At 40.5% G+C, this 25321-nt stretch overlaps 1 protein-coding gene across 1 annotated transcript in view; it reads left to right on the top strand.

Moving 5' to 3' along the window:
* The window catches only part of CMYA5 (cardiomyopathy associated 5), a 50475-nt gene that overhangs the window by 9876 nt on the left and 15278 nt on the right, over positions 1-25321 (top strand). Inside the window, exons 4-10 of the mRNA XM_054397312.1 lie at positions 66-8198; positions 11595-11690; positions 12348-12581; positions 14757-14779; positions 16517-16638; positions 21001-21150; positions 22152-22298. Coding sequence (XP_054253287.1) covers positions 66-8198; positions 11595-11690; positions 12348-12581; positions 14757-14779; positions 16517-16638; positions 21001-21150; positions 22152-22298 — 8905 coding nt within the window. The remainder of the gene's footprint in view (positions 1-65; positions 8199-11594; positions 11691-12347; positions 12582-14756; positions 14780-16516; positions 16639-21000; positions 21151-22151; positions 22299-25321) is intronic.

Below are 25321 nucleotides of genomic sequence, written 5' to 3'. Positions count from 1 at the left end.
CAGAGCAGTCAGATTTCTCATATTCCATGGAAGAAACAGAAGCATCAGAGAGTTCACAACTGGAGAAAGAACATCCAGAACTGCTTTTTTCCACAAAAGAAAGAGAAAAACAAAAATATGGTCCTTTTGAACTGGAACAGTCAGAGTATTATTCCCCTGAAGAAACTGAGAAAAGAGAAACAGCAGAACCTGCTAGAGTTCCTTCAGATTTATCATATTTGATAGAAGCAGAAAAAGAAAACACTACAGGACTCCCTTTGGCCTGTCCAGATACATTTGTTTCTACCAGAAGAGATGAGACACAGCAAACCGGGTATATGGAAACAGCACATTCAGATTTACCATATCTCACAGATAAAAGAAAACAGCAAGAAATGGCACAACCAGATCTGGAAAATTCCCTTACATCATGTTTTGGTGACAACGGAGAACAGCTACAGCCTGTACAGCAGGATTCACAACATGGAGATAAGCTGTATTCCCGTGTGAAGTGTGTGCAAGAAGAAACTACTCAGATGCAGTTAGAGCATCCGTTTTTGTCACATTTTACTAGAAAAGAACAGCAACATGAAACCTCACAGAGGAAAGCAGAACAGCCAGAGCCATCATACTCCGCCGGAGAAACTGAACAACAGGAAATACTGAAACCTAAGTTGGAACAAACAGACTCACCATATTCCCAGGAAGAGACAGCACAAGAAGCTGTACAGAGAGACTTAGAAGTTCCAGAGCTATCACATTTTGTTAGTGAAGCAGAGCAACATGAGCATGTACAACTAGCTTCAGAAAATAGAGATGTCTCATTTACCACTGAAGAAGTAATGCAAGGAGTAGAGTCAGGGTTATTGGGGTCCTCACATGCAATTGACAGAGCAAAGCCCTGGGAAATGGTACAAATGGAACAAGAGCAGTTGCTTCCCTCTTCTGCTGCTGGTAGTCAGCAACAGGAAACACCATCACTGGATGTGGTCAAACCAGGTGTATCATATTCCTTTGGCAGAATGGGACAACAAGATACAGTACAAAGAGAATTGGAACAGGAACAGCAAGAAACAAACCAACAAAAAGCTATGCAAATGGAGTGTTCAGATTTGTCAGAAACATGGGGGGAAGAAGAGCCACGGATCACAGACCAAGTTAATTTGGCACAGCAAGAAATAGCTCAACCAGGGTTAGTGCATCTGTCTTTGCCATGTTCTTTCAGTGGTCAAATGCAAGAAGAAATGCAAACAGAGCCAGCGTATGTAGAACAGGCATTTTATGTAAGTACAGAAATGCAGGAGGAAATGATACATTGTGAATCAGAGCAACCCTTTCTTTCACGTCTTATCGACAAAACAGAACAACAGGAAAGAGTGCATTCAGAGTTGGAGCAAACAGTTTTGTCTTCCAGTGGAAGAGAAGCTCCACTGGAAATGAAAACGAGTTCAGAAGCTGAACAACAACATCCAACCTTACCATTTCTTTTGAAGGAAGAAGAGACTACACCACTGGTAATGGAACAACCAGATTTTCCATGGAACAGTGGTGAAGCAAAACCAGGTGACATTGTAGAGCAGGAGTCAGGACATACAGAACTTTCATACTCCATGGGAGAAACACAACAACAATCAGAACACTTGGATTCACCAGAAGCCGTGGGTGAAGAAGCACAACATGAAAGTATGGAGGTGGAATCTAACTACTTGCGTTTGTCATGGTCAGATGGCCAGAGAAACCAACAAGAAACTTCACAACTGGATTCAAAATATCCAGGTTTATCATTTTCTTTTAGTAAAGATGAAGAACAAGCAACTCAAATTTTTGAGTCTAAACATCAAGAACTACCTAAAGTGCCCAGAAAAAGAGCATCTCCAGCAACCGCACAAACAGAATTAAACCATCCAGATTTGACATATTCCCCCAGCAAAGCAAATGAAACAGAAGTTGCAACAAGGGAAATGAAGTATCCTGATTTGTCACATTCCACTAATGTGTCAAACCAACAAGAAATAGTATTGTTGGATCAGAAATACAGAAAAATTTCTGTTGGTGGAGAAAAGCAGCAGCAAGCCACAAAACAGACGTTAGAGCATGGAAAGTTACCATATTCTCCTAGTAAAACAGTGCAATTAAAACATGCCCAGGAGGCCTTCGAACCACCAGACTTAGCAGTTTCCAGTGACAGGCCAGATGATGAAAGGGCCCCATCAGAGGCAGGGCATACTGTTGTGATACATCCGCTGAACGACACAGAGGTGCAACAAAGAGTGCAAGACAACAGAGAGCAAACCTACCCATTTGGAAAAGTAGAACAGAAAACAGTTCAGCCAGAAGTGGAAAGGCCACATTTGGCCCATTCTCTGGGCACAGCAGCAGCAGCAGAAATGGCAGAAGCAGGGCAGGGACATACCGATGTGCTTGTGCAAACTGCACAGCTGAAATCCGAACACTCCGGTCCAGCATGTCCAGTCACCAAAGTGCAGGAAAATAGCCAGCAGGTGTTGGAAGAGCCAGATACATTGTATGTTTGTGACAAAAAGCAAATCCCACTTCCCCATCAGGAGGTAGGCCAAGCAGGTGTGGCTTTCCCCACCAATAAAGCGGAGCAGCAAGGGATGGAGCGCACAGCCTTGAGACATGCTAATGAAGAAAAGCCTGTCAACAGAACAGAGCATCCACAAGCTGCAAAAGAGAAACTAGAAGCACCAGATGCATCATCTCATAGTGGAAAATCAAAGCAAAGAGAAATAGCAAAACCAGAACCGAAGCAACCTGATTCTTTGTCTTTCATTGATAAAACACAAGAAACTAGGCAACTGGTGTTAGGAAAACCGGATACATCTTCCTGGCCTGGCAAAACAGAACAAGCAAAAACTGCTCAAGACAAGCAGCTGGGCTTCTTACATTCTTCCAAAAAAGCTGTGCAAAGTGAGAAAGCACAGCCAAAATTGGGACATTCACAGTTATCTTCTTCTGTTAGTGAGGCAGAAGAAGAAACTGCATATGCACATATGAAATCAAAGCATTCAGATTTATCTGCTGGCAGATTAGAGCATCAGGAAATCATAAAATCAGAGGCAGAAATAATGCATTTATCATGTTCAATTGATGAAACGCAGCATCCACAAACTGCTGAAGTGGATTTGGAGTATCCAGATTCATTGCACTCCACCAGCATGATACAGCAACAAGAAAAAATTCAAACAGAGCAGGAACATCCAGGTGACTTTTTGTCATCTCTCAGCAAAGAGGAGCAATGGGAAAGTACAGGAATGCAAGCAGAACACCCTGAGCTGCAGTGCTCTATGGGGAAAACAGAAGGACTACAAAATTCCCGAGCAAAATCAGAACATGCGTGTTTGTCATTCTCTGTTGGCACAGCAGAACCTCCTAAGTCAGCACAGCCAGAGCTGGAAGAACATGACGTGTTTCATTTTCCTGTCAAAACGAAGCCATCATGGACTGCCTCACTGGAGTCTGAGCATACAGATGATGCCATGGGCAATGTACCACGCTCTAATTTGTCGTCTTCTGTTAGTGAACTAAAACAAAGTGCACAACTGGAGGTCAGACAAGAGAGAGGAAGCTATACGTTACACCCGGAGGAAACAGTACACCTGAAATTGGGACAGCCGTTGTTTTCAAGCTCTTGTGGCACAGAAGAACTAAAGAAAGCCCTGCTAGAAGCAGAATTCCAAGGCAAAAAAGAGGAAGAAGAAATGGGAAAACAAGAGTCAAAGCATTCAGATTTATCATATTCTACTGTTAAAACACAGCAACAAGAAACAACACAAGCTGGGCTAGGCCGAACAGATTTATCATCTTACCCTGGGAAAACAGAGCAACCACAAACTGTTCAACTGCATCAGGACTTGGAGAATTTCACTGGCAAAACAGAATGCCAAAAAACAGCACAACCAGAGACTGAGCATCCTGAGAAAGAACTTTGCAGTTCATCGTATTCCATTTGCAGAGCAATGTCACAAGAAACAACACAAACAGACTTAGAGCAACAAGATTTAACATACGCCCTTGGTAAACCAGATGAAATAAAAACTGTGCAAGCTGAACTGAAACATTCAAGTTTGCTTTCTTCTGGCAAAAAAGAACAAGAAATGGTATTGTCAGAATTGCAACATCTGCAGGCATCTTACTCTGCTAAAGAATTAGAAGAGGAAGCTACGCATCAGAAATCAAGCTATGCAGATTTGTCATGTTCTACTGGTCAACAAGAATACCATAAAACTGAACAAGCAGAAGTGGAGGAAATGGGTTTATCCTACCCAGCTGACCAATCAGAGCACTTACAACCTGTCAAAGAACAGCAACCAGAGCTTTTGGAATCCTTTGGCAAACTGAAGGACTCCGTTGCTGAAACAGAGCAATCAGAAACACATTCTCTGTCGTATACCTTTGGCAAGACAGAAATGCAGGGAAGTGCAAAGCTGGAGTTTGAACAAGCAGATTTATTAAGTCCTACTGACAAAGCAGAAAAGCATCAAATCGCCCCACTGAGAGCAGGACATTCAGAGAAAGAAGACACTGGAGTTGCTTCATCTCTAACTGCTCAGCTGGAAACTGAACAAGATTTATCCTTTTCCACTGAGGAAGCAAGGAGCCAAAAAATTCAAGCATATTCACCTCTTACTGAACTGACAGTGTCTTTACCTTTGGGTGTTTCCCATTCTGTCTCTGAAACAAAACCAAAAGAAAGTCCGAAGTCTGGAGGCCCATCCCCCAAGCACGTAGATTTAACTTACACTGCTCAAGCTGAGTCAGATTTCTTTTTTTCAAGTAAAGAAGCAGAGAATACAGAAGATAATTTGTATTTGCCTGTGGCTGCACAGTCAGAGGCTGAACATGTAATTTTACCTGAAAGAGAGAGAGAACAGACTCCATGTTACTTCCACAGAGCTACAGAATTAGGGTCTGAACAATTAAATTTATCATATTCTACAGATGAAGAAAATCTAGAAAGTCAAGATTATTTAGCTGTACCTTTGAAACTGGAGTCTGAACCTTCAATTCCATTTTATTCAGCTGATAAAACATCTCAGGAAGGAACTGCACCTTATTCAAAGCTGGCCTCTGAGTATTTGGTTCCCATACAGTCCCTTGCTGAACAAGAAAAGCAAAGCATGCAGTCACTTATTCCCCAGTCTCCACAACCAGAAAGTAAACACATAATTCCACCATATGATGAAAAAGAATTGCAAAAAATTCAGCTCTATTCACCTAAACCAGCAAGCTTGAAGACAGTAGAGTTGGAGAGTGTGTCTCTAAAGCACACACAAAACCAAGACAAGCAACAAGATCAAAATAATTTGTTGGACCAGCTAAGAAGTCCCTCCAGATTCACTACTAATCAGAGTAAGCGAGAAATGCAACCTGATGTGCAAGCAGTGCCAAGTTTGGTGACTACAGAGTCAAGCATGACTGCTGTAGCAGACCAGCAAGCAGCAGCATCAGATTCATTTACAACTGAAAAGTCAGTATCAGCGGTTTCCACTGGTTATGAAGAAAACCAAACTATCCCACCATCTTATTCTGATGTAGTAGGGATGCTTGGAAAGCAATCTAATATATTTTCAAGTGTTTATACTGAACGAGAGGAGAAACATGAAATGCAACAATCTTTTGCAGACCAAAAGCATATAGCCTTAGAGCATCCAGGAGCTGTGTCAACAGATCCATTTTATGAAACTGCAACACACAAAACTCAGCATTATTCTGGTGACTGGGAGAGCCCTTCTTCAGAGGAAATGAAGCCCATTAGCTCTAGTTCTGATGAAAAACATAATCCAGATATTCCATCTTTTGGGATAGCAAGCTGGCTGGCAGAAGAGGTAAAGTCTCAATCAATTAGTCCAGCAAGAGCTGCAGAGGTAGACAAGCAAGAAATCCATCTGTCTCCAAATGAAACTTCTGATTTTGAATCAAAGCAAATACCAGTAGCCCACTGCACAGAACTTACAGTTCATGGTGCTACAAAAAATAAAGGGCATGTGTTTAGTGTTTCTCATTCCGTGTCAAGTAAAATTTCCCATGGAATACCCTTAGACACTACTCACAGAACTCAAAGATATGATCTACCATCTCAGGCAAGAGATAATGAAGGTCCAGACAAAGCTCCAGAGTATGAGACTAGAATTGTAACCCATACAAATATAGAAGCAATACAAGATCCAGAGGTAGACAAAGTCTCTGAAGTGCCTGCACATTACTTCAGAGGAGAGAAGAAAGAAAAGGATCATGCGAGCACTATGGAAGACAATCAGCATGCTCCAGAGACTACTGAACAGAAAGATCTATTTAATATCATTTCAGAAGGTTATGAAATACTCAATATTCATGCTCCTAAATATATTTCTTCTGTTGATCAAGAAGAAAGTAAACACATGCCAGATAAACTGGAATACTTAGAAACAAATCTTTCATCTAATAGAAAATTAGCTGATGATGGTTGTAGAGCCCTAGCTGAAAGTTCTGAAAGTTCAGTCTTAGGAAAGCCTGCAAGCCATGAAATAAAAGAATTGGTTAAAAATGATGATGTTGAGGAACTTGGAGAAACGCAACAAGAAAATCCCATGTTGCCAGAAGACAATGACAATGCAGAGTTGGATCCTAATAATGGTATGGCTGATATGGATTATTTTGAAAAATATACATTGATTGATGACAAATCCCCAATTAAGCCACATTTTGAAAGACCACACTCATTGTTTCCAGTGGTAGAAAATCCCAATGAACCTGTGGAAGAAGCCATGTCTTTAAAAGAAAGCATTGAAGTAGATACTTTGGAAGAGGAGTTTTCCTTTCTTGAGGATGTGGATGAAGTCTTCTATGGTACTGTGAAAGGAGAAAGCAAAATGCAGTCCTATGTAGATGTTCCAAAACCTTTACCTCTGCAGAAATCAATTGATACTAGCAGTAAAAAGGTTACAAATGTAGAAGACGAACGGAAGTCACCAGGGACCCCACTTTTTGATACAGAAGAAGGAGTACTGGAACGATCTCTGCTGTTCCCTACCACTGTTGCTGCAGTTAATCCAGAGCTTCTAGAGGAGCCACCTGCTCTGTCATTTTTATACAAGGACCTCTATGCAGAAGCAGTAGGAGAAAAGACTAAGGATGAGACTCCTTCTGATGAGGAAAGTGGTAAATCTAATGCATCTTTCCCAAGCAGAAATTCAGACACAGATGATGGAACAGGAATATATTTCGAAAAATACATTCTCAAAGATGAAATTCCAAGTAAGGCCACAGGGCCTCTGAAGGATGAGATACCAGACGATGAGTCATTTAGTGGAGAAATTTCAGTTCAGAGTTCAGAAGACAAACACAAGCAGGGGTCTGGTGATGTTCAGCATGTCAGAACTGAGGTTCTACCAGAAAGAAGAGTTATGGAGAGAGAGAAAGTCCAGGCTGACAGTGACATTCAAGCAACAATTTGTAAACCAACACATGCCATTCCTTTTGGAAGCAAAGTAATTCTTTCAGGTGTAAGAACTGATACCACTGAACAAAGAGAAGAAGAAAATGTACCTGAAGAAAGTACTGAGGAGTTGCCAGAGCAATCGAGTCATGAAGCATATAGTCAACCAGTGGAATATCAGGGAGCCACATATCAAGAAGTTGATAATAATCAGGAAGAATGGTATGACACAACAGCTGTTCTTCAAACGGAAAAATATGTCCCATATGTCAGGACCCCTGTTGAAGACACTGAAGATGATCAGTATGCTCATGAAAATCTTTCCTGTATCCCTGCCATTCAGCAAACAGAGAAGCTAGACTTGCAAAGAGAGGAGCAGCATCCTGATGTTTATGAAGATCTCGCTGAATCAATGGACTATGATGTGATTACACAAGAAGAACTTTTGCAAGATGAAATATCGTCTCAATTAACACATGAGGAGCTGTTGTTTGAAGACAGGGACTCTTTTGATCATGCTGGTGATAGTTATGAATTAGTTAATGAGCCAGGGCAAAAGACACCTGTTGAGCTTGAAGATTCAGGCTTTGTGGTGGTGTATCCTGAAAAATCAGCAACGAACATTCCTCAGACTGAGAGCCCACAAAGAGAATTAAAGAAAGCACAAGCAGACACATATTGTTACCACTGCAAATGCCCAATATCGGCTATTGACAAACTTTTTGGAGAACATAAAGACCATGAAGTCACAACACTGGATGATGCTGCAACAAAGATGAAGGTAAGAATTAATTCAGGTGAGAGAGAAGCTACTGAGGCTAATTTCTCCAAAACCTCCTGTGTTGTCAGAGAAGAAGCTTTTCAGAAAGCTGTCTAAAGTCTAAGTTGCAGTATCTATAAAATAAATGCCTGTTAGAGACCCTGAGGGGAGGTTGTCCTATTAAGGCTTGCTAAACTGATGCTTTTATTTTTTCAGAATTTGAATGACCTTGTCTATATACAGGTGTAACTAGTCTTTATAACTTTTGGCCTTCTTGTTTGTGTAAATTTGTTCCAGTTTACAATCGTAGAATCAGGGAATGCATCGGGTTGGAAGGGACCTTTGAAGGTCACCTTGTCCAACTTCTCTGCAGTGAGCAGGGACATCTTAACTAGATCTCGTTGCTCAGGGTCTCATCAAGTTTGACCTTGAATGTCTCCAGGGATTGGCCTTCTACCACCTCTCTGGGCAACCTATTCCAGTATTTCACTACTCTCACTGTGAAGAGCTTCTTCTTAATGCCCAGTCTAAATCTACCCTGCTCTAGTTTAAAACCGTTGTCCCTTGTTCTGTCACTACATGTCCTTTTCAACAGTCCTTCCCCGGCTTTCTTGTAGATACCCCTCAGATATTGAAATGCTGCTATAGGGTTTCCAGGCTGAACAACCCTAACTCTCTCAGCCTGTCTTTGTAGGAGAGGTGCTCCAACCCTCTGATCATCTTCGTGGCTCTGCTGTAGACCTAGTCCATGAGGTCCACGTCCTTCCTCTGTTGAGAACTCCAGAGCTGGACACAGGGCTCTGGGTGAGGTCTCACCAGAGCAGATTAGAGTGGCAGAATCATCTCGTACCTGCTGGCCACATTTCTTTTGATGCAGCCCAGGATATGATTTGTGTTCTCAATCTCATCGTCCCCCAGCCTGTATTGGTATGGAGGACTGCCCTGACCCAGGTACAGGACCTTGCACCTGGCCTTGTTGATACTCATGAAATTCACCTGAGTCTGCTTCTCCAGCCTGTGTAGGAGTCCCTCTGGATGTGTTTTGTATGTGTAGAGGAGAAATGGGAAGGGTGTTGTTTCTTTGAAAAGAGGATTCTCATAACAGGAGCTCATTCCACATGACATGGTACAGAAACCTGCATGTGTGGGAAACAGTATAATCACAAAGTGTTCCCTGTCCCAGTTACATGTATTGGTTTTTGAAGATAAGTTGCACAGTTTTACAGTAGTTTTGTTGAAATCCCATTTTTGTTTTCTGTTCAGTTCACATTGATCTGTGTCAATACTGTTTTAGCTGTAGTGCAGGTCAGAGGTTAGCAAGTCCTTCTTCTGTCTAAAAGACAGATAAAAGTGCTCTCCATTTCAGCAGTTCTGTCCTTTGCTATCAATACTAGTGTAAATGCTTGCATTTCTGTAGAAGTTATTGTGAATATGAGCCAGCAATGTGCCCAGGTGGCCAACAGCATCCTGCCCTCTACCAGGAATACTGTGACCAGCAGAACTAGTGAAGTGAATGTCCCCTTGCACTCAGCATTGGTGAGGCCATACCTTGAGTACTGTGTTAAATTTTGGGGCCTTCACTACATGAAGGACACGGAGGTGCTGGAGCAGGTACAGAAAAGAGCAATGAAGCTGATGAAGGATCTGGAGAAAAGGTCTTATGAGGAGCAGCGGAGGGACCTGGGGTTGTTTATTTGGAGAAGAGAGGGCTGAGGGGAGACCTTATTGCTCTCTACAACTATGTGAAAGGCAGTTGTCAGGAGGTGGGTGTTGACATCTACTCCCTGGTAATAAGTGATAGGATGAGAGAGAATGGCCTTAAGTTGCATCAGGGTAAGTTTAGATTGGATATTAGAAGAAACTTCTTCACTGAAAGGGTTATCAAACACTGGAACGGGATCCCCAGGGAAATGGTTGAATCACAGAATCACGAAGGGAAGCTAGAATGTACCTTGAAATACTGAGTCCAACCTGCCTGCCAGAGCAGGATCACCTAGAGTAGGTCACACAGAAATGCACCCATCCTTGGAGGTCTTTGAAGGATGCATATATGTGCTGCTAAGGGGCATGGTTTAGCACCAGACTTGGATGAATTACATAATGGTTGGACTTGATGATCTTGATCGTCAAGGTGGCAGTTTCAAATACCATTTTTTTGCAAACTGGTGCAGGTGTATGACACCAGTTGCTTTTGGCCATTCATGCTTGACTTGAAAGTGATAATTAGCCATGAGAAAATCAGTAATAAAGTCACAGACTCCAGCCATCTCTTGAATGTACCTGCATTGCACAAGTCAAGTTAAGCTATAAATAAACGTCCCATGATATCACTCCCTAGCTGTGGATCATGGACACGAAGCTAATGTTATATCTGGCTACCACACAGGCTTGCCTTCATGTAATTTTTAGCACTCAGGGCTCAGGTTACTCTGAGGTAGCATTTGCATGTTTTTTTGTTATTTCTGTATAATTACTGAGAAAATATTAAGACAGAAAAACACTTGTCACCTGAATTTTAATTGTAGGAACATAACTTCACAGTAAATTAAAAGAGCTATGGATGGCATCTATCAGAATTTATAGGTTATCTTGACAAACAGAAGTTTGCATGTGAATCTTGGTGATTTGTGCTAAATATTTATGAAGAGAACTTTCAGTTGTAGAGTCCAATGTGACATTTATAATTAATGGAAAGTCATATGCTAGTTTGCAACAGATCTAGCTGCAGAAGTTTGCCATAATAGGAAGCTGTTACCAAAATATGTCAACTGTCCTTTTAGATTTGTGCCAGCTGATTGAAACTATTTTTACAAATTATAAATTGCACCTGAGCAGATGGCCAGCTTTTGTTCACAAAACATCAAGAACTATGAAAAAGTTCTTGAGTTCTTTCTAATGCCTGTTGTCCCATGAACTTCTTTTGTTTCCACATCTAGTTCAGGCAGTGATTTTGATGAATTCTGGTCTATAGGAAGTATATTTAAAATTCTAATTAAAAAATCATGGCATTGCAACATCTACCAACCTCATAAATACCTACATTATCTTTCTTTTTTTTTTTTAATGGGCTTATTCCTATGATCTCTTGAGGACCCTGATGAGGCTCTTAGCACCCTCAGCCTCTAGCACAGCTGTACTGGAATTTGTAACATTCAGCAACTTACACGAACACTCAGCACTGTGTCAAACTAAGCTCACTTCTTTTGATTTGGAAACAGTTTTGTGGCTGTTCAAGTTGCTATTTCTGTGCTTGTATTTGTATCCAGGGTGATACTTGAGCTTAATTTAGCAGTTGTTCCAATGGTATCTCATGGAAAAAAAACCAAAGCAAAACAAAAAAACACCACCTAAATTAAGTTGTGTGTAAAAACTTTAGAAAATGATGTGCTTATGTGACTGAAATACTTTGAATTTCAGGATAAGTTAAGTGAAATGCTAAAAGCAGTAGAAGAAAAGTCAATAAAGATTGAAGATTTTGTGAGTGATATTGAATCACTATTTAACTCTGTTGAGGTAAGTACAGTGTTTCATCACACTAGTTTTCTTCCCCTCTAGAAAATTACTTTTTAGTATATGCTAAAATTACTTCTAATATATGGTTGCCTGGTTTTGTAGTTTTGTTGCTTCCACTAAAATGGGCTGTTTCTGTAGTCCTCAAATTGTCTTCTTTCACTGGAAGGTAGTAAGTCTAGGGAAATAAAAAGATTGCTTTTTTTTTTTTTTTTTTGCATATTATTGCAAAGTGGAATATATGACTGTCAAGCACTGGAGGAAAAGGTTCCCTGACTTGTTTATGCTTATAAAATGCTTACAGTGTTTATGTCTTTATTTAGAATCGTGTGTGAAGCATTTAAACGTATCCCCAGTTCTTATTGCCTAGGTTCTTAAGCTTTGAGGACTGTATTTCAGCTGAAAGTAGGCATTTTTAGCTATTTTGTACTGAGACTTCCCATCTTAGTTTACAGAAGTTTAATTTTAAACACTAACATTAAAAAAAAAAAAAGAAAAGAAAGAAAAAGGCAAAACCCAGCGAAACAAACACAAAACCTGCAAAGGAAAAAAAAAAAACAAAAAAACCCCAACCCCTAACCTTTTAGTGCATTTCTGTGTATTCATTAAATGTCATAATTTTATTCTGCAGATCAGTTTATATCAGTTTTGAATTTACAGGAAAACTGTAAGAAAAATGCAGAGTTATTGGAAAAGCAGAATGAAGAGATGCTTAAGAAAGTGGTAGCACAATATGATGAGAAATCAGAGAACTTTGAAGAAGTAAAGATGAAGAAAATGGAGTACCTGTATGAGCAAATGGTGAACTTCCAGCAGACTGTTGATTTGGCGAAGGACACTCTGGATGCAACAGTAAAAGAAATGGAAGAAATTGATGGATTCGTTTTCCTAAATGTAAGCAAGAACAGTTTTCATACTCTAACTTTTATTTCCTAGTTAGGAAAGCACTTACACTTTATCTAGGCCTTTTTTTTTTTTTTTTTAAAGAAAGCTGAATCTGACAAGCTCAACTATTCCATTCTGAAACTACTAGATCATTTGCTTTTGTCATGTGAATGCTCAGAGAGAATTGCAAAGACTATTCACAGGATGAAAATGTAACTTAAACTATTGAGATTATTCTGTTTATTTTGTGAAAATAAGGCTAAGAGTTTGATAATTTATCTGGAATTAATTTATCCACTGAGAATTTGTAGAGGAAAAGGCACTTTATAGTATGAAAAAGAAAAATGAAACAAGAAGGTGTAACTGAAAATTATTCAAAGCAGAGCTGTTGTTGGATTTTGGCAATTTTCTGATTTGTTTGGGATTTTTTTTTTTGTGGCTGGTTTGTTGTTTGTTTTGGGGTTTTTTTGGGTTTTTTTTAGTTTATTTGGGGGGGTGGGGATTATTTTAAATGAGCAGACGCAGACAGTAGTTATGAATTCAAATTACTGAGACTGTGATAAATATTTATTGCTGAAAGATAGTGAGTTGCTGTGTGGTGCTTAATTGCTGGTTGGGGTTAAATCACAACAATGAGCTAGGTTTGGGAGTGTACATGTGAGATGCATGTCTGTAATTCTACTTTCTGGATGCAAAAACCTCCCTTATGAATTTGCATTATTGCAGTTACCTAGTGGTTGGTAGTAAAAAACTACACTGGTGGATCATAAACTGGTTTCAGAGGGTCTTGCAGCTTAATCACTAACAGCCTGGGTCCGTCAGGATTGTTCTTGTGCTGCAAGATTGTTCTTACACCGCTCATAAGTGAGCTGTAGTACTTTCTCCTCTGTAGAAGTAGATTGGCAGGCTTGAAGGGGCTGGGACGTGCAGACTGATGTACGTAGTCTGGAATTTGCAGAGCAACTATACTAGGATGCAAGAAATGAAAAGTAAAAATTACTTTCTCAAGTCTGATCATTCATACAAAACATCTTCCCAAACACAAGCCTTGCAGCCCATACACCAGCAGCTACAGAAACAATGGAGCAGTAATTTGGCTTTCTCCCATGCTCAAGCTATGGAATCACAGAATCAGAATGTTAGAGGTTGGAAGGGACCTCCAGAGATCATCGAGTCCAACCCCCCTGCCAGAGCAGGATCACTTAGGGTAGTCAGCACAGGAACACATCCAGGTGGGTTTTGAAAGTCTCCAGGGAAGGAGACTCCACAACCCCCCTGGGCAGCCTGTTCCCGTGCTCTGTCACCCTCACTGTAAAGAAGTTTCTCCTCAAGTTGCAGTGAAACCTTCTGTGTTCAAGTTTGAACCCATTGTTCCTTGTCTCATCACAGTGAACCACTGAAAAGAACCTGGCCCCCTCCCCCTGACACCCACCCCTCAGATATTTGTGCACATTGATGAGATCCCCTCTCAGTCTTCTCAAGACTGAACAGCCCCTGTCTTTGTATCCTGTAACCAAGTGAATGCTGTATTAGACTGGCTATTTTGGGATGGAAGAAATATATAGCTTATTTTCCTGAGCTTATTTATTGAGGTACCGGACCACTGCTTTGGCAAAAAGCTAACTTTGCACTCTGAACTTTTTCTTGTGGAATGTGATTATTAGATTCCCTGCCTCTTTCTGTTAGTGATAAAGGATACAAACTTTTCTGTCCACAACCCAGAAAATGACACCTGAAGATTTATGGAGCATGATAGGAACTCTCTTTCCATGAGTACAAATCTCTCCCAGCTTCTAGTAATAAGAAGTTGATAATGAGATTTCTGACAGAACTTGGATTTTAGTGTTCTTAGTGTGCAGGTGATTTATTTCTGTGAAAGTCTTAGTTTAAGAAAAATATTTGGCTGTGCTTCAGTCTTTAAAACTGTTATTGAATACTGACCCCTTAGGATCATAAAACCAGACTTAGACTCTAATATCTTGCTGAGCCAGAGCTTTGGAGTGGAATATTCTTGAGGAACCAAATTCTCTGCTGGAGTGAATATGCAGCATCCCAGACGATTTCATGTCAGTAAAGCTGCATGTATTTTGTGCCTGTGGAGAGCAACAAGATTCTTAGATAAGCAGTTCTTCAACATTTCCAGGGTTTTTCCAAACTGTTAACACATTTTTCCCCCTCTTCTAGTCATCTAAAGAATTGAATAAAAGGTAAATGTGTATGGGTTAAGTACACAGTTGTGAGTACCAGGCATGCTGGATGCTTCATTTAGTATTAGCAAGCTTTTGAAAACACACTACTAATATTCATAGCTACTTTTATAAACCTCACAGATAATGAAATTTAGAAAAGAGGTTTTACACTTGTTGCCATAACTGACTGGTTTTGAAGTGTTTTGCACGTGTTCTGTAATACATCAATTAAATAAGTAGCATTTTAAAATGTCCACTCAATTTTAAATTGTAAAACAGATGCTCCTTTAGTTACTTTTTACACATATACACTAAAAAACATTTTGACCATGCTTCCATCTCTTAGACATCACTGATAGGTTCTTTTCTGAGTAGTCTGGTTATGTATTATCAGACCTTTGGAAGGTTATAATGCGAGTATCACTCACATGGCTTGGGATGTTGAACTACATTTCTGAGCACAACTCCAGAAATAAAAGTGAGATAAGCAGTTTTCAAAAGCTTACCAAGAGACTATGGGCCTCTTCACTAGCACTGCCTGATTCAGGGTATGTCATTAGGCTGGTGCCTTATCACATCTGCATCCTGCCCTGCCTGCACATACCAGTAAATACATACAGTTGCAAGCAGTTCTCTGCCATGTTTGATTTCCTGAAGGGTGTGATTTTGGTAAGACCCATTCTTTGTGAGAAAGGTATTTGATTACAGGCCTGTATTCCTCAATTTTCCATGGTGAACTACAAATGCTGCCTCAGGCTGTCTGCAGGCTCCTCCCGCCAGCCTTGCCCTTACCACCAATGACTTTTCTCAAGGGGCCTGAGCATTGCGCAGTGCTCCTCATACTCTTCTCACTGCTGACGCAGCTATCATAGACATATGCATGCTGACATGGGCTGGGGTATAACAAAGACATGAGAGTTCCACTTTGTCATTAAATTACAACCCCAGGGGAGTGGTCTGAAAAGAATGTGCCAAACAGGAAACTTTCATGATTCTTAATAATCTGCAGAATTAGGACTGTAAATTTGGAGTCAGCTGTTCTAAGTCAAAATGTGAGAGTCCAGCCACATACCTTATTGTAGTTTATTGCATAAGAATAGAGCAGGTAGAATGGGACAAAACAGTTTCCCAAGTCATTTGCTTACACACTAAACTTCTGGTTTGTGCATGTGTTGGGTTATTAATTTACTTTGATAATACCTGACTTGCTGAAATGTTTAAGAACAAGCCTATATAACAATGCATGTTTTTTTTTTTTAAAAAAAGGGTATATTTTACATTTGTTCTGCCTTGTTAAGCTTAGACATAATTAACTACTTTGGTGGCTGAAAAAAAAAATAAGAGGAGAAAGGTAAAATTCAGTCACCTTGAAAAAAAATTCTTCAACTTCCTTGAAGCTGCTTCTGCCTTAGAGTTAAAAATACCATCTAAGTAGAGTCTATCTTCCTTCAGCTGCATTACATTATGTTTCTGGAACCAGCTGCTACAGTTCAGTGCTACAGTTCAGCTCTAAGGTTTGTCAACTTTAAAGGCACTGTATTAGTAAGTCTTAAACCCCACCCCGTATCACAGGGGTTTATTGCATTATGCACTAAATATCCATAATCAGGGAAACAGCCTCTTGCCTGTGGTCGTCAAGTTCATGGGAAACATTTAGAGAGATGTACACTGCATGGTATTTGCTTCTGGCCTTTGGAAAACTATGTGATACCACGAGAAATGTATATGAACTGCTTTGTGTTTTCTTCCAAATAGATTACTTTCTGCAATGGATACTACTCTCACTTTAGAAAAGGTGCCCAGTGCTTTTTCACTATTTGAGCACTATGCAGACAGCCCAGGACAAAGCAACCAACACTCCTTAAAACAAGCGGCTGGTAAGAATCTCTCAACCGTCATCTTTACAAAACTTAACAGTTTGGCAATGGTTTAGAAATTTTAGGAAGCCAAAAGCAGAAACTCTTTAACAAGTATACATTTACAAACCATGTAATTAGCAATCAGAGTTGAATTAAAAAGAAAAAACCCAACGTTTAATTGTGCACAAATGTTTGGCTTACAGTAGGACACTAAGATGAGCCACAAAAGAAAAGTGGGGGATTCTTTTCTTTTCAGATAGCTGTACCACAGTCTGGCAGTAGATCTCTATCTGTACATCTCCCAGAGTTGAAGAAATTGCTCTTCTCTTGCAGGCAGGGACAGAAAAAGACAATCAAAGAGTTTCCTGAGTTCCCCTCTTCTGAGAGGGGCATTCCTAGGGAGAAGAACAGGGTCTGGGTAATCGCTGAGGTCCCTCAGCTTGTGCCAAGTGAACAGAGGCACCTGAAACCCCCAAAGGATGTGAAGAGAGTTAACTGCAGCTAGAAACAGCTGCTGCTATAGAGGGCAACAGTGAAAAATGTATGTGATCCTTTATCATATTTATTCATCTCTGTCTGATTTGTGTCTTGTAAAATCCTGCCATGTGGGCTTTCTGCACCGTCTGCACATGCTCCTAGAGAAATTACATGGATCTGGACAACCGTGAATGAACCAATTTGTGGATTCATTTTCCTCATGCTGGGCTCTCATTCCACTCTTTCTTTCTCAAAAGAAGTTTCTTTAGGGATCTTGGATCTTCCTGTTGTGCTTTGTGACCTCTCCTCCCACTCACTGTCACACACCACTGCTGTTGTAGTCACTCTGTGGCTTTTCAAGCAAAGCTTCTTTTTCATGTTTGGTCCTTAAGTACTGAAAGAAGAGCATTGATTTTCTTTAGGTGCTTTGTTTGCTGTCTGGATTTTCATGTACCTAATGGGACACTGGAGAGTGCCATCCTGTGGAGACTCTCCATAGTCTAATCTGAGTGCGCTCAGTAGTGTCACTATGGGAAAATTGTCTCTTTTCCACACCATTACTTTTATTGGAGCTAGAAGAACTGAGTATCTCTGAAACCTTAACTTCCTTGTCAGATTTGCATGGCTGTGGCATTCAGAGCTTTTTAGGTGAAGCTGGACAGTCAGTCAGAGTTAACTTAGTGGTGCAGCTGTGCTAGGTGTCTTCATTTAGTTTCGAAACTTCCTTTTGCAATTCCATGAGTGGAACCATTCTTTTCTCCTGCCTGTTACTTACTGGCAAGGTCATCTGGGAGGACAGACCCATTTTGTCATGCTGTATTTCCTTTTCCCACAAGCCATTCAAGCGTGTGTTTTCCTGAACTGTCAAGATCCACTTTTCAGCTGGATTTGTATTAGCTGCTGTGTCTGCTGAACATAAACAGCTTCAGACCAGTTTGCTTTGACAAACTGGAAATTAATTAATTCCTTCTCTTTCTAAAATGGCTGGGTTTCATTTTTCACTTCCACTACCAAGTATCTAAATTGATAATGTGATTTTAACTATAGGAAGGAAGGAAGGGAGGAGGGAAGGGAAAAGGAAGGAAGGAAGGGAGGGAGGGAGGGAGGGAGGGAGGGAGGAAGAAAATACAAAGCTAAAATGGTGTTTGGTTGTTTTTTTTCAAGATTACACCTCTCCTGAAAGAAAATAGAGATATATGTCTACATGGATGCGTTGAGTACATAATTTATGACATATTGGAGGCAGATGTCACTCAGATTTTTATGACTGGAGTAATTTAATTAAATACTTCTGATTTTGACATTTGTCTCCAATCCATATATTTTTTCTTCAGAAAGTATAGTCTTTTACTGAATAATTTCATATTTCAATTTTATTTTCACCACTTCAGAAACATCTTTCCTTCAAAACACCCTCCATTTCCAAAGAGAGCTGGAGCACCTCTCCTATGAAGACAGACTGAGAGAGCTTGGGCTGTTCAGTCTGGAGAGTGGAAGGTTCTGAGACGACCTTATTGTGGCCTTCCAGTATCTTGAGGGGGCCTGCAAGAAAGCTGGGGAGGGACTTTTTAGGATGTTGGGTAGTGATAGGACTAGGGAGAATGGAGTAAAACTAGAAATGGGTAGATTCAGATTGCATGTTAGGAGGAAGTTATTCACCATGAGAGTGGGAAGACACTGGAACGGATTGCCCAGGGAGATGGTAGAAGCCTCATCCCTGGAGGTTTTTAAGGCCAGGCAGGATGTGGCTCTGAGCAACCTGATCTAGTGTAAGGTGTCTCTGCCCATGGCAGGGGGGTTAGAACTACATGATCCTTGAGCTCCCTTCCAATCTTGACAATTCTATGATTCTAAATATACATTATTATTTTTCTTATCTCCTGGGGGCTGAGGAGATCAGGTAACACAAAGGAAAAACTTCCTCATACCACAGTACTTCAGTGAAAACTGAACAAATGAGAAAATGTCACCCTTTTCTTTGAAAAATATTATTTAGTCAAACTTGTGGTACAAATATCTCATATATTTTACTAAAATTCATTTTAAAAGGGACCAGTGCTTTGATAACACACAAATGTTCTGTTCCTAAAGAGAATAGTTCAACTTTTTGAAATCACTTCCTTTCAAAACTTTCTTTGGTATTATGCAAAAGGAAATTAGAAATCAAATGTTTCTCAATGTTACCAAAGTGAATTGTAATCTATAAATTCCCCCCCTCACCCCCCCCCCCAAATTTATTGAGATAGCTTCTGTTCAGATTTGACATAATAATACATCTTGCTGCTGAGGAGTTTCTGTGATCATAGATAGTGGTTTCTAGGCAACTTGACACACACACGCACAAAAAGCTGTTTTCCCCAGTGATCCCCTAAAAGGAATTCTTTTCCTAAAGATGATCAATTTCTCTAGATGCAATCAACAGACAAAATGTGGATTGTTTTTAGCAATGAGAAGGATAATTTTTTTTCTTCAACGGAAAGCAGATGTAATCGTACTGTACTGGTAGTTCTCTGTATAAATCGTAAGGAAACAGCTAGCATCTGCATTTGCATTGTTCATGCCACAAGGGATCATCAAAATTACTGTGAAGATAACTGAAATAAAAAGCAAAAGCTTTCTGCTGAGACTCTAAGACAATTTATGCAATATGGAAATTTACTGAGTGCAGAAGTAGAACCCCGTATTTTCATCCCACATTAACAATGAGCACCTTTTGGAGCTTTTTGCTTCTTTCTTTCTCTTCCCTCTCTTTTAAGCCATAATCATAGAGGGGAAAAATATCTCATCAGGGATGGATCTGTGTGGATCAGGAGACAAAGTTTATATGAAATATGGGTGACCTTGGAGGGCTTCGAAGCACTCTTTGTGAGGGATGATTCCGATTGTCCCATGGGGTTCAGGTGTTTTGGTAGAGCACCAAGGATTCTCTGTCCCTGGGTCTTTGGGAAAATGACTGCACTAGATAGAAGCACCTAGATGTGTACTGGGAGTAGGAGCCTTCTGCTCCCCAGAGCCTTCCTTTGCCTAAAGTGCTCTGAGCGCCGGTGGAGATAAGACACTGCATGAATCCCTTCCTGGTGTGGCACGTCATTTCACCTGCCCACTATTCTGGGAGAAGCTACATAAACTTGTCTCTGGCAGAGGTTTTCTCCTTCCCCTCCTCATCAGTCAGCTGTCTCATGTTGTTTGCTAAAAACACATGCTCTCCTTTCCCACTTTCACGGGCACTCTCTTCATAGAGCGCCCCCTCTTGTGGTGTGTGCACTGCTAATGGAGAAGCAGGTTATCCAGATGAACCTGTGTTAGGCTTCAGGGTCTTCTGACCTTTCTTAGGAGGTGGCCAGAAGTTATTAGGCGTCTCCTGGGGTTTTATCAGCATGTGTGCCTCAAAGTGGAGAGCAGAACTGAAGAGCTGTATCTGTGAAGTCTCTTGGGAACAGGATAGGGATCACTGGAGCTATAAGACAGCTCTGTGTGTCCAGGACTGCCACAGTCCTGAGAGGTGCCCTGCTGGAGGTCAGAAATGAACAGCCATGCTATGACTTACCTGAATAATGAACCTGCCTCATGGGTAAGGACCTCAAGAGCTGTGCAGAGAATGGCACATGCTTTGCACCGGGTTCAGCTGCTCTTGCTACTAGTACTGGATCTTGTTTTTTCCAGTCTGTGAGTGAAATGGACAGATGCCCATGCCAAGCAATTACTTCTTTCCTGTTGCTCATTTAGGAGGACCTATTGCTCTAGAACTGCACCAGTACTCCACACTTCATGTACATGCTGATCTTGTTCTGTGGAAATAAGCAACCTAAGTGAAAATAAAGCAACCAAGGTGCCTCACAAAACTGTAGGTAATCTGGCTGAAAATACAGGACTGTGAGTAACAACAGGAGACTTTCTTCTCAGTCCCACAGACACCAACTGTCATACCTCAGGAACCAAATTCAGCCACCAGCACCTCCATTGCCATCTACTGGGCTGTGAATGAAGGGGATGCCATTGACTGCTTCCAGGTCTACTGTATGGAAGAGCCTCAGGCCAGCAAAGATGCAGGGGGTACGTAAGGTCTTGCCTTCGTGATGACAGGATTTTGGTCTGGAGTCAACAGAGGGGAGGCCATGCTGCAGGGGAGTGCACGGGGTACAGAAACAATAGGGGCTATGATGATTACCTGTTCTTAGCCCTGTGCAGGTTATAGTGAAGGAGAATGTGAGGTAGACGCTGTTCCTTCTGCTCCCCTTCATCTCCCAGCATGAAAGATAAATATCATAGTCTATGAAGTACAGGACAATTGTTTTCAGAGAAGCAGCAGTATCACTGTTGAGGTGGTGTTCTGTGAAGTGGCCTGACCTTCAGAAAGAATGTGTCCACGCTGCCCCGTGGATACTCCTGGGAGCTATAGACAGAGCTCCCAAAAAGATGGGCTTCATTAGATCTATAGGGCTGTGCACATAACTCAGAAATGTCTCCTAATAAAAAAAAAAATATAATGCTTCCACATGTAGGCAAAGTTCTTTTTTCCAAAATCACATTAAAATATTTTAAAAGTTAAATATGGAATTGAGGGGGAAAAAAAACCTAAAATTTTCATTCATTAAAAAGCTTTGACTGTTCATAAAGTCACTTTAAACAGCTGGATTCTGCACAAATCCATATGTGCTTGTGTGTGCATGCTAAAGGATGCTAAGAGGTTTTTATAATTGCTAATTCATAGCTAAGGGCTATAAAGTCCATTATGAGAAACTGTTACATTATAGAGTGAAACTATATATAGTTTCACCCTAGGTGAAACCAGGGTTGAAAACTTAGAGTCTGGTCCTCAGCAGGACTGAGGACCATAATCTCCCCTAGCCATCAATGGGATTTGAGTGCACTCAACTCAAGGGCACATCAGAAACTTTGCCATAGTTGAGTCAGAGTGAAATATGGAGAACTTAGCTAGTGACACTTTCTAGATTTTTCTTTCAGTTGACTATTTTATATATGTTCACTGAGAGGCACCTATCTCTGTGCAACCCCTGAGTGTGATGTCTTGAATGTGTGTGTGTTCCTCTTAGCTTTGGTGGAAGAGTACAGAGTGACGGTGAAGGAGAGCCACTGCGTTCTGGAGGACCTGGAGCCAGATCACTGCTACAGTGTGTGGGTCATGGCTGTGAATGGCACAGGCTGTGGGTTACCCAGTGAAAAAGCCATTTTTAAAACAGGTATGTACCTATTTTGGCACGTGATTATCATAAGCTTAGAGCTTAGGCCAATTATAGTCCATCATGTTACTGAAACAGGAGAAACTGCTTCCTTTAGCCCACCTGGCAGACAGCAGGCAGCTCAGGGTTCTTTCAGCCCTTTCTACAAAGAGGCAGTGGCTTGGGAGAAAAATTTAAGGCATTTGGATTTGGAGACGTTTCCAGCTTGAGCCTCGTGACTGTGGCATTGAGGTGGCTCATTATGGATGTATCTTCCAAGTGTGTTGCAATGCTCCAGAGAAGCTCTGGGAAAGCTGCCTGAATGTTGGATGCTACTGCTTCTCCTGTGGAAAATGGAGGCAACACCTGCTGCATTTTTTTTGCCTCTCTACCATCCTCCTAAATACATCTACTTTGTGCTGATTTAAATTACTAACTTCAAGAGAAGGCCTGTTTTACTGAGTTTACATGCTGCGTCTAGTTCAGTGAGACACAAATCTCAGGTGTGGCTGAGAGGGTCTGCTGCTGTTTAAGTGGCATAAATAAGCAATTAGACAGGTATTGTTTATTGTTTAATCAGGTTGACTGATTAATTTTCCTGAGCTTTAATTTCTTTAATAATTTGCATTGACAGAACTATTGCTTCTTGAGTTACAGGCAAGGTGAAGCATCTTGTGTCTGAGGACCTCTTGTCAGACAATGTTTTTAGTGTTAGAGGATAAAAACAATCATTATGTTCTTGGAATCACAAAATACAGTATTTAACAATGTTGTAATTAAATAAGTCTGTGCAGCACTGAGTGTATTGTTGAGAACACTTGGCAACAACCACAGCTTCAAGCCTTTTTACTTAATCTGCGAGACTTCAAAATTGTTGTTTCAGATTTTTAGTTAATATTATTTTCCAGAGAATTCAGTGTAGAGATTCCAATGTTTTGGCCTCAACAATTAATTGTTGACATGGAGCAGCATTCCTGTAAAATGGTAAAATATTAATGAATTATTACTAGCTAATAATTTATAATTTTAAAAAGTGTTTTCACCTCTCTGAAGTTGTTATTTTTAAGAACTGTCTTTGCCTTTTGGCATCAGGCCTACCATTGTTTGGTTCTGGTTTTGTTTGGTTTTTCACAAAACCGAAGCCTTCTGAAGGAGTTCATTTGCTCTAATATTTGAGGCCTTCTTTGGGGCCTATTTCTTTAAGAATTTGGGGCCTATTTCTTTAAGAATTTGGGGCCTATTTCTTTAAGAAAACCAATAAACTACATCAAACAAAAGCTCAGTAAACACCTTCCCTCCAGCTGAGGTGAACTCCCTCTGGATGGCACTGAATGCCAGATGGACATGCAGGGACACTGCTGAGCGCTGACTGACGCAAAAGCACTGCATCCCCTTAATGCCAAGGGTGGAAAAATAAGCACCAGTAATGGAAGCCACTTCTTGAATCTGAAGAGCCAAACTACTCTAACATGAAACTAGAACACTTAGATTCTTCAAGTAACCTAATGAACTCAGAAGCAAGAATTTGAAGTTTAATTTTAATAATTCGGATACAAATTTGGCACATACAAGACAGTAACCTGCTGGTATATGCAGTAACAGGAACATGTGCATTAACAGTGGATCAAATCTGTGCCTCTTACAGATGCTAGGAACCCTTAGAAGGTTTCTCTGTTGGGATTGCACCTATGGAGGTGGCAGTGGGCCTGGGGAGTTGTGAGGAAAACAGGCGCTACTGCAGCATTCGCCCAGCACCTCCTGTTTCCTGCTCCTCCACCTCACAAGCCTAGAGTTTTTCCTTTCCTTTCCCTGGGGAACAAGCTGTTTCCAAGCAGTATTTTTTGTAAAGGAACAATGCCGAAGGTAGCAAGTATCCCTCTACCCCTGCTCCTTCCTGTCTGTGTCAAACTGATCTTTGGATGAAGGCTCTTTGCAATCCTAAAGACACAGAAGTGAATGCACCTTTTTCTGTCCTTCAAAACCTGTATGATTCTCATCCTGTATCTGAGGGACAGAGTAAAAGCTTACCCTTTTTGCTTTGTTGTCTCTTATAAGATTGCTTATAAGATTGTTGGAATATTACAGGTATTCTAAGTACAGTTAATTTGTTTTTAAAAAATCTCAGAAGCACAGCACCAACTTCTTTTTTCCTGGTATGCTCACTTCATTCTGATAATTTCAAATAAAATAAAAAAGTTGATACCTTGTGACAAAATATTTGCAGATACATAAATGTGGATATGTGTCAGTTGCTGAATGCAGGCATTAGGGCATTTAGCTATTAATTTTCCATTCTTTAAGAACAGATGCATTTAAAAACAGACAATAAAGCTAGAATAAGCTAGATTGGCTGTTACAGTAGTAAAATGATAAGTACGTCTTGTCCTGAATTGCTAACCTCCTGATTTTCACTAAACCAGGAAACTGATATATACTTGTGGGTGGTTTTCTTTCCTTTTCTACTAATAACAAGTTATTTTTTGTACAAAACAGAATGCCTGTGGAATGTTTGTTGAAGTTCTATAACGTGATCTTGTCATAAAATTACGTATTTCAATTTTTGTTTTAGGCCTCGTATTTTAGAACCTGACCTCTTTAAAAGCAAAATAACTTCCTAGGTCCTTTCTAAAATTAATAACCTTTCTTTTGAGGATTAGTATTAAGAGTATTTATGAGTTTCAACAGCAGGTTGTAAAGGTTCCTTTATGTTGCTGTTCCCTGGAAAAGGAAAGAGCAAATGAATACAACTAAGCCGTTTTCAAATTCTGATGTTTGATGTGCAATTTCACACAATAACTTTTGATTACTTGCATTCAGTGCACTGTTCTACATTCCATTTTCTGTCTTGCAGTAGAGCTTGTAGTTCTTAAACTGAGGCTCTAAAAAAGAGAGAGAAATTACAACATCAAATATTAGCATTGCAAAAATAAACAGGACATAAGCAGAATGTCAGCATTTCCCTGTCAGCTCTGCAGCAGCACATTTGCTTCTGATGCAGCTCATGCAGGGACATCTGAGGACAGGATGGAGGTGATGCAGGGTGA

The sequence above is a fragment of the Indicator indicator genome, chromosome Z, assembly GCF_027791375.1.
Source record: "Indicator indicator isolate 239-I01 chromosome Z, UM_Iind_1.1, whole genome shotgun sequence".
In the NCBI taxonomy this organism is placed as follows: domain Eukaryota; kingdom Metazoa; phylum Chordata; class Aves; order Piciformes; family Indicatoridae; genus Indicator; species Indicator indicator.
Note: the sequence above shows the minus strand (reverse complement) of the source record. Positions and strands in the feature narration are given on the sequence as shown.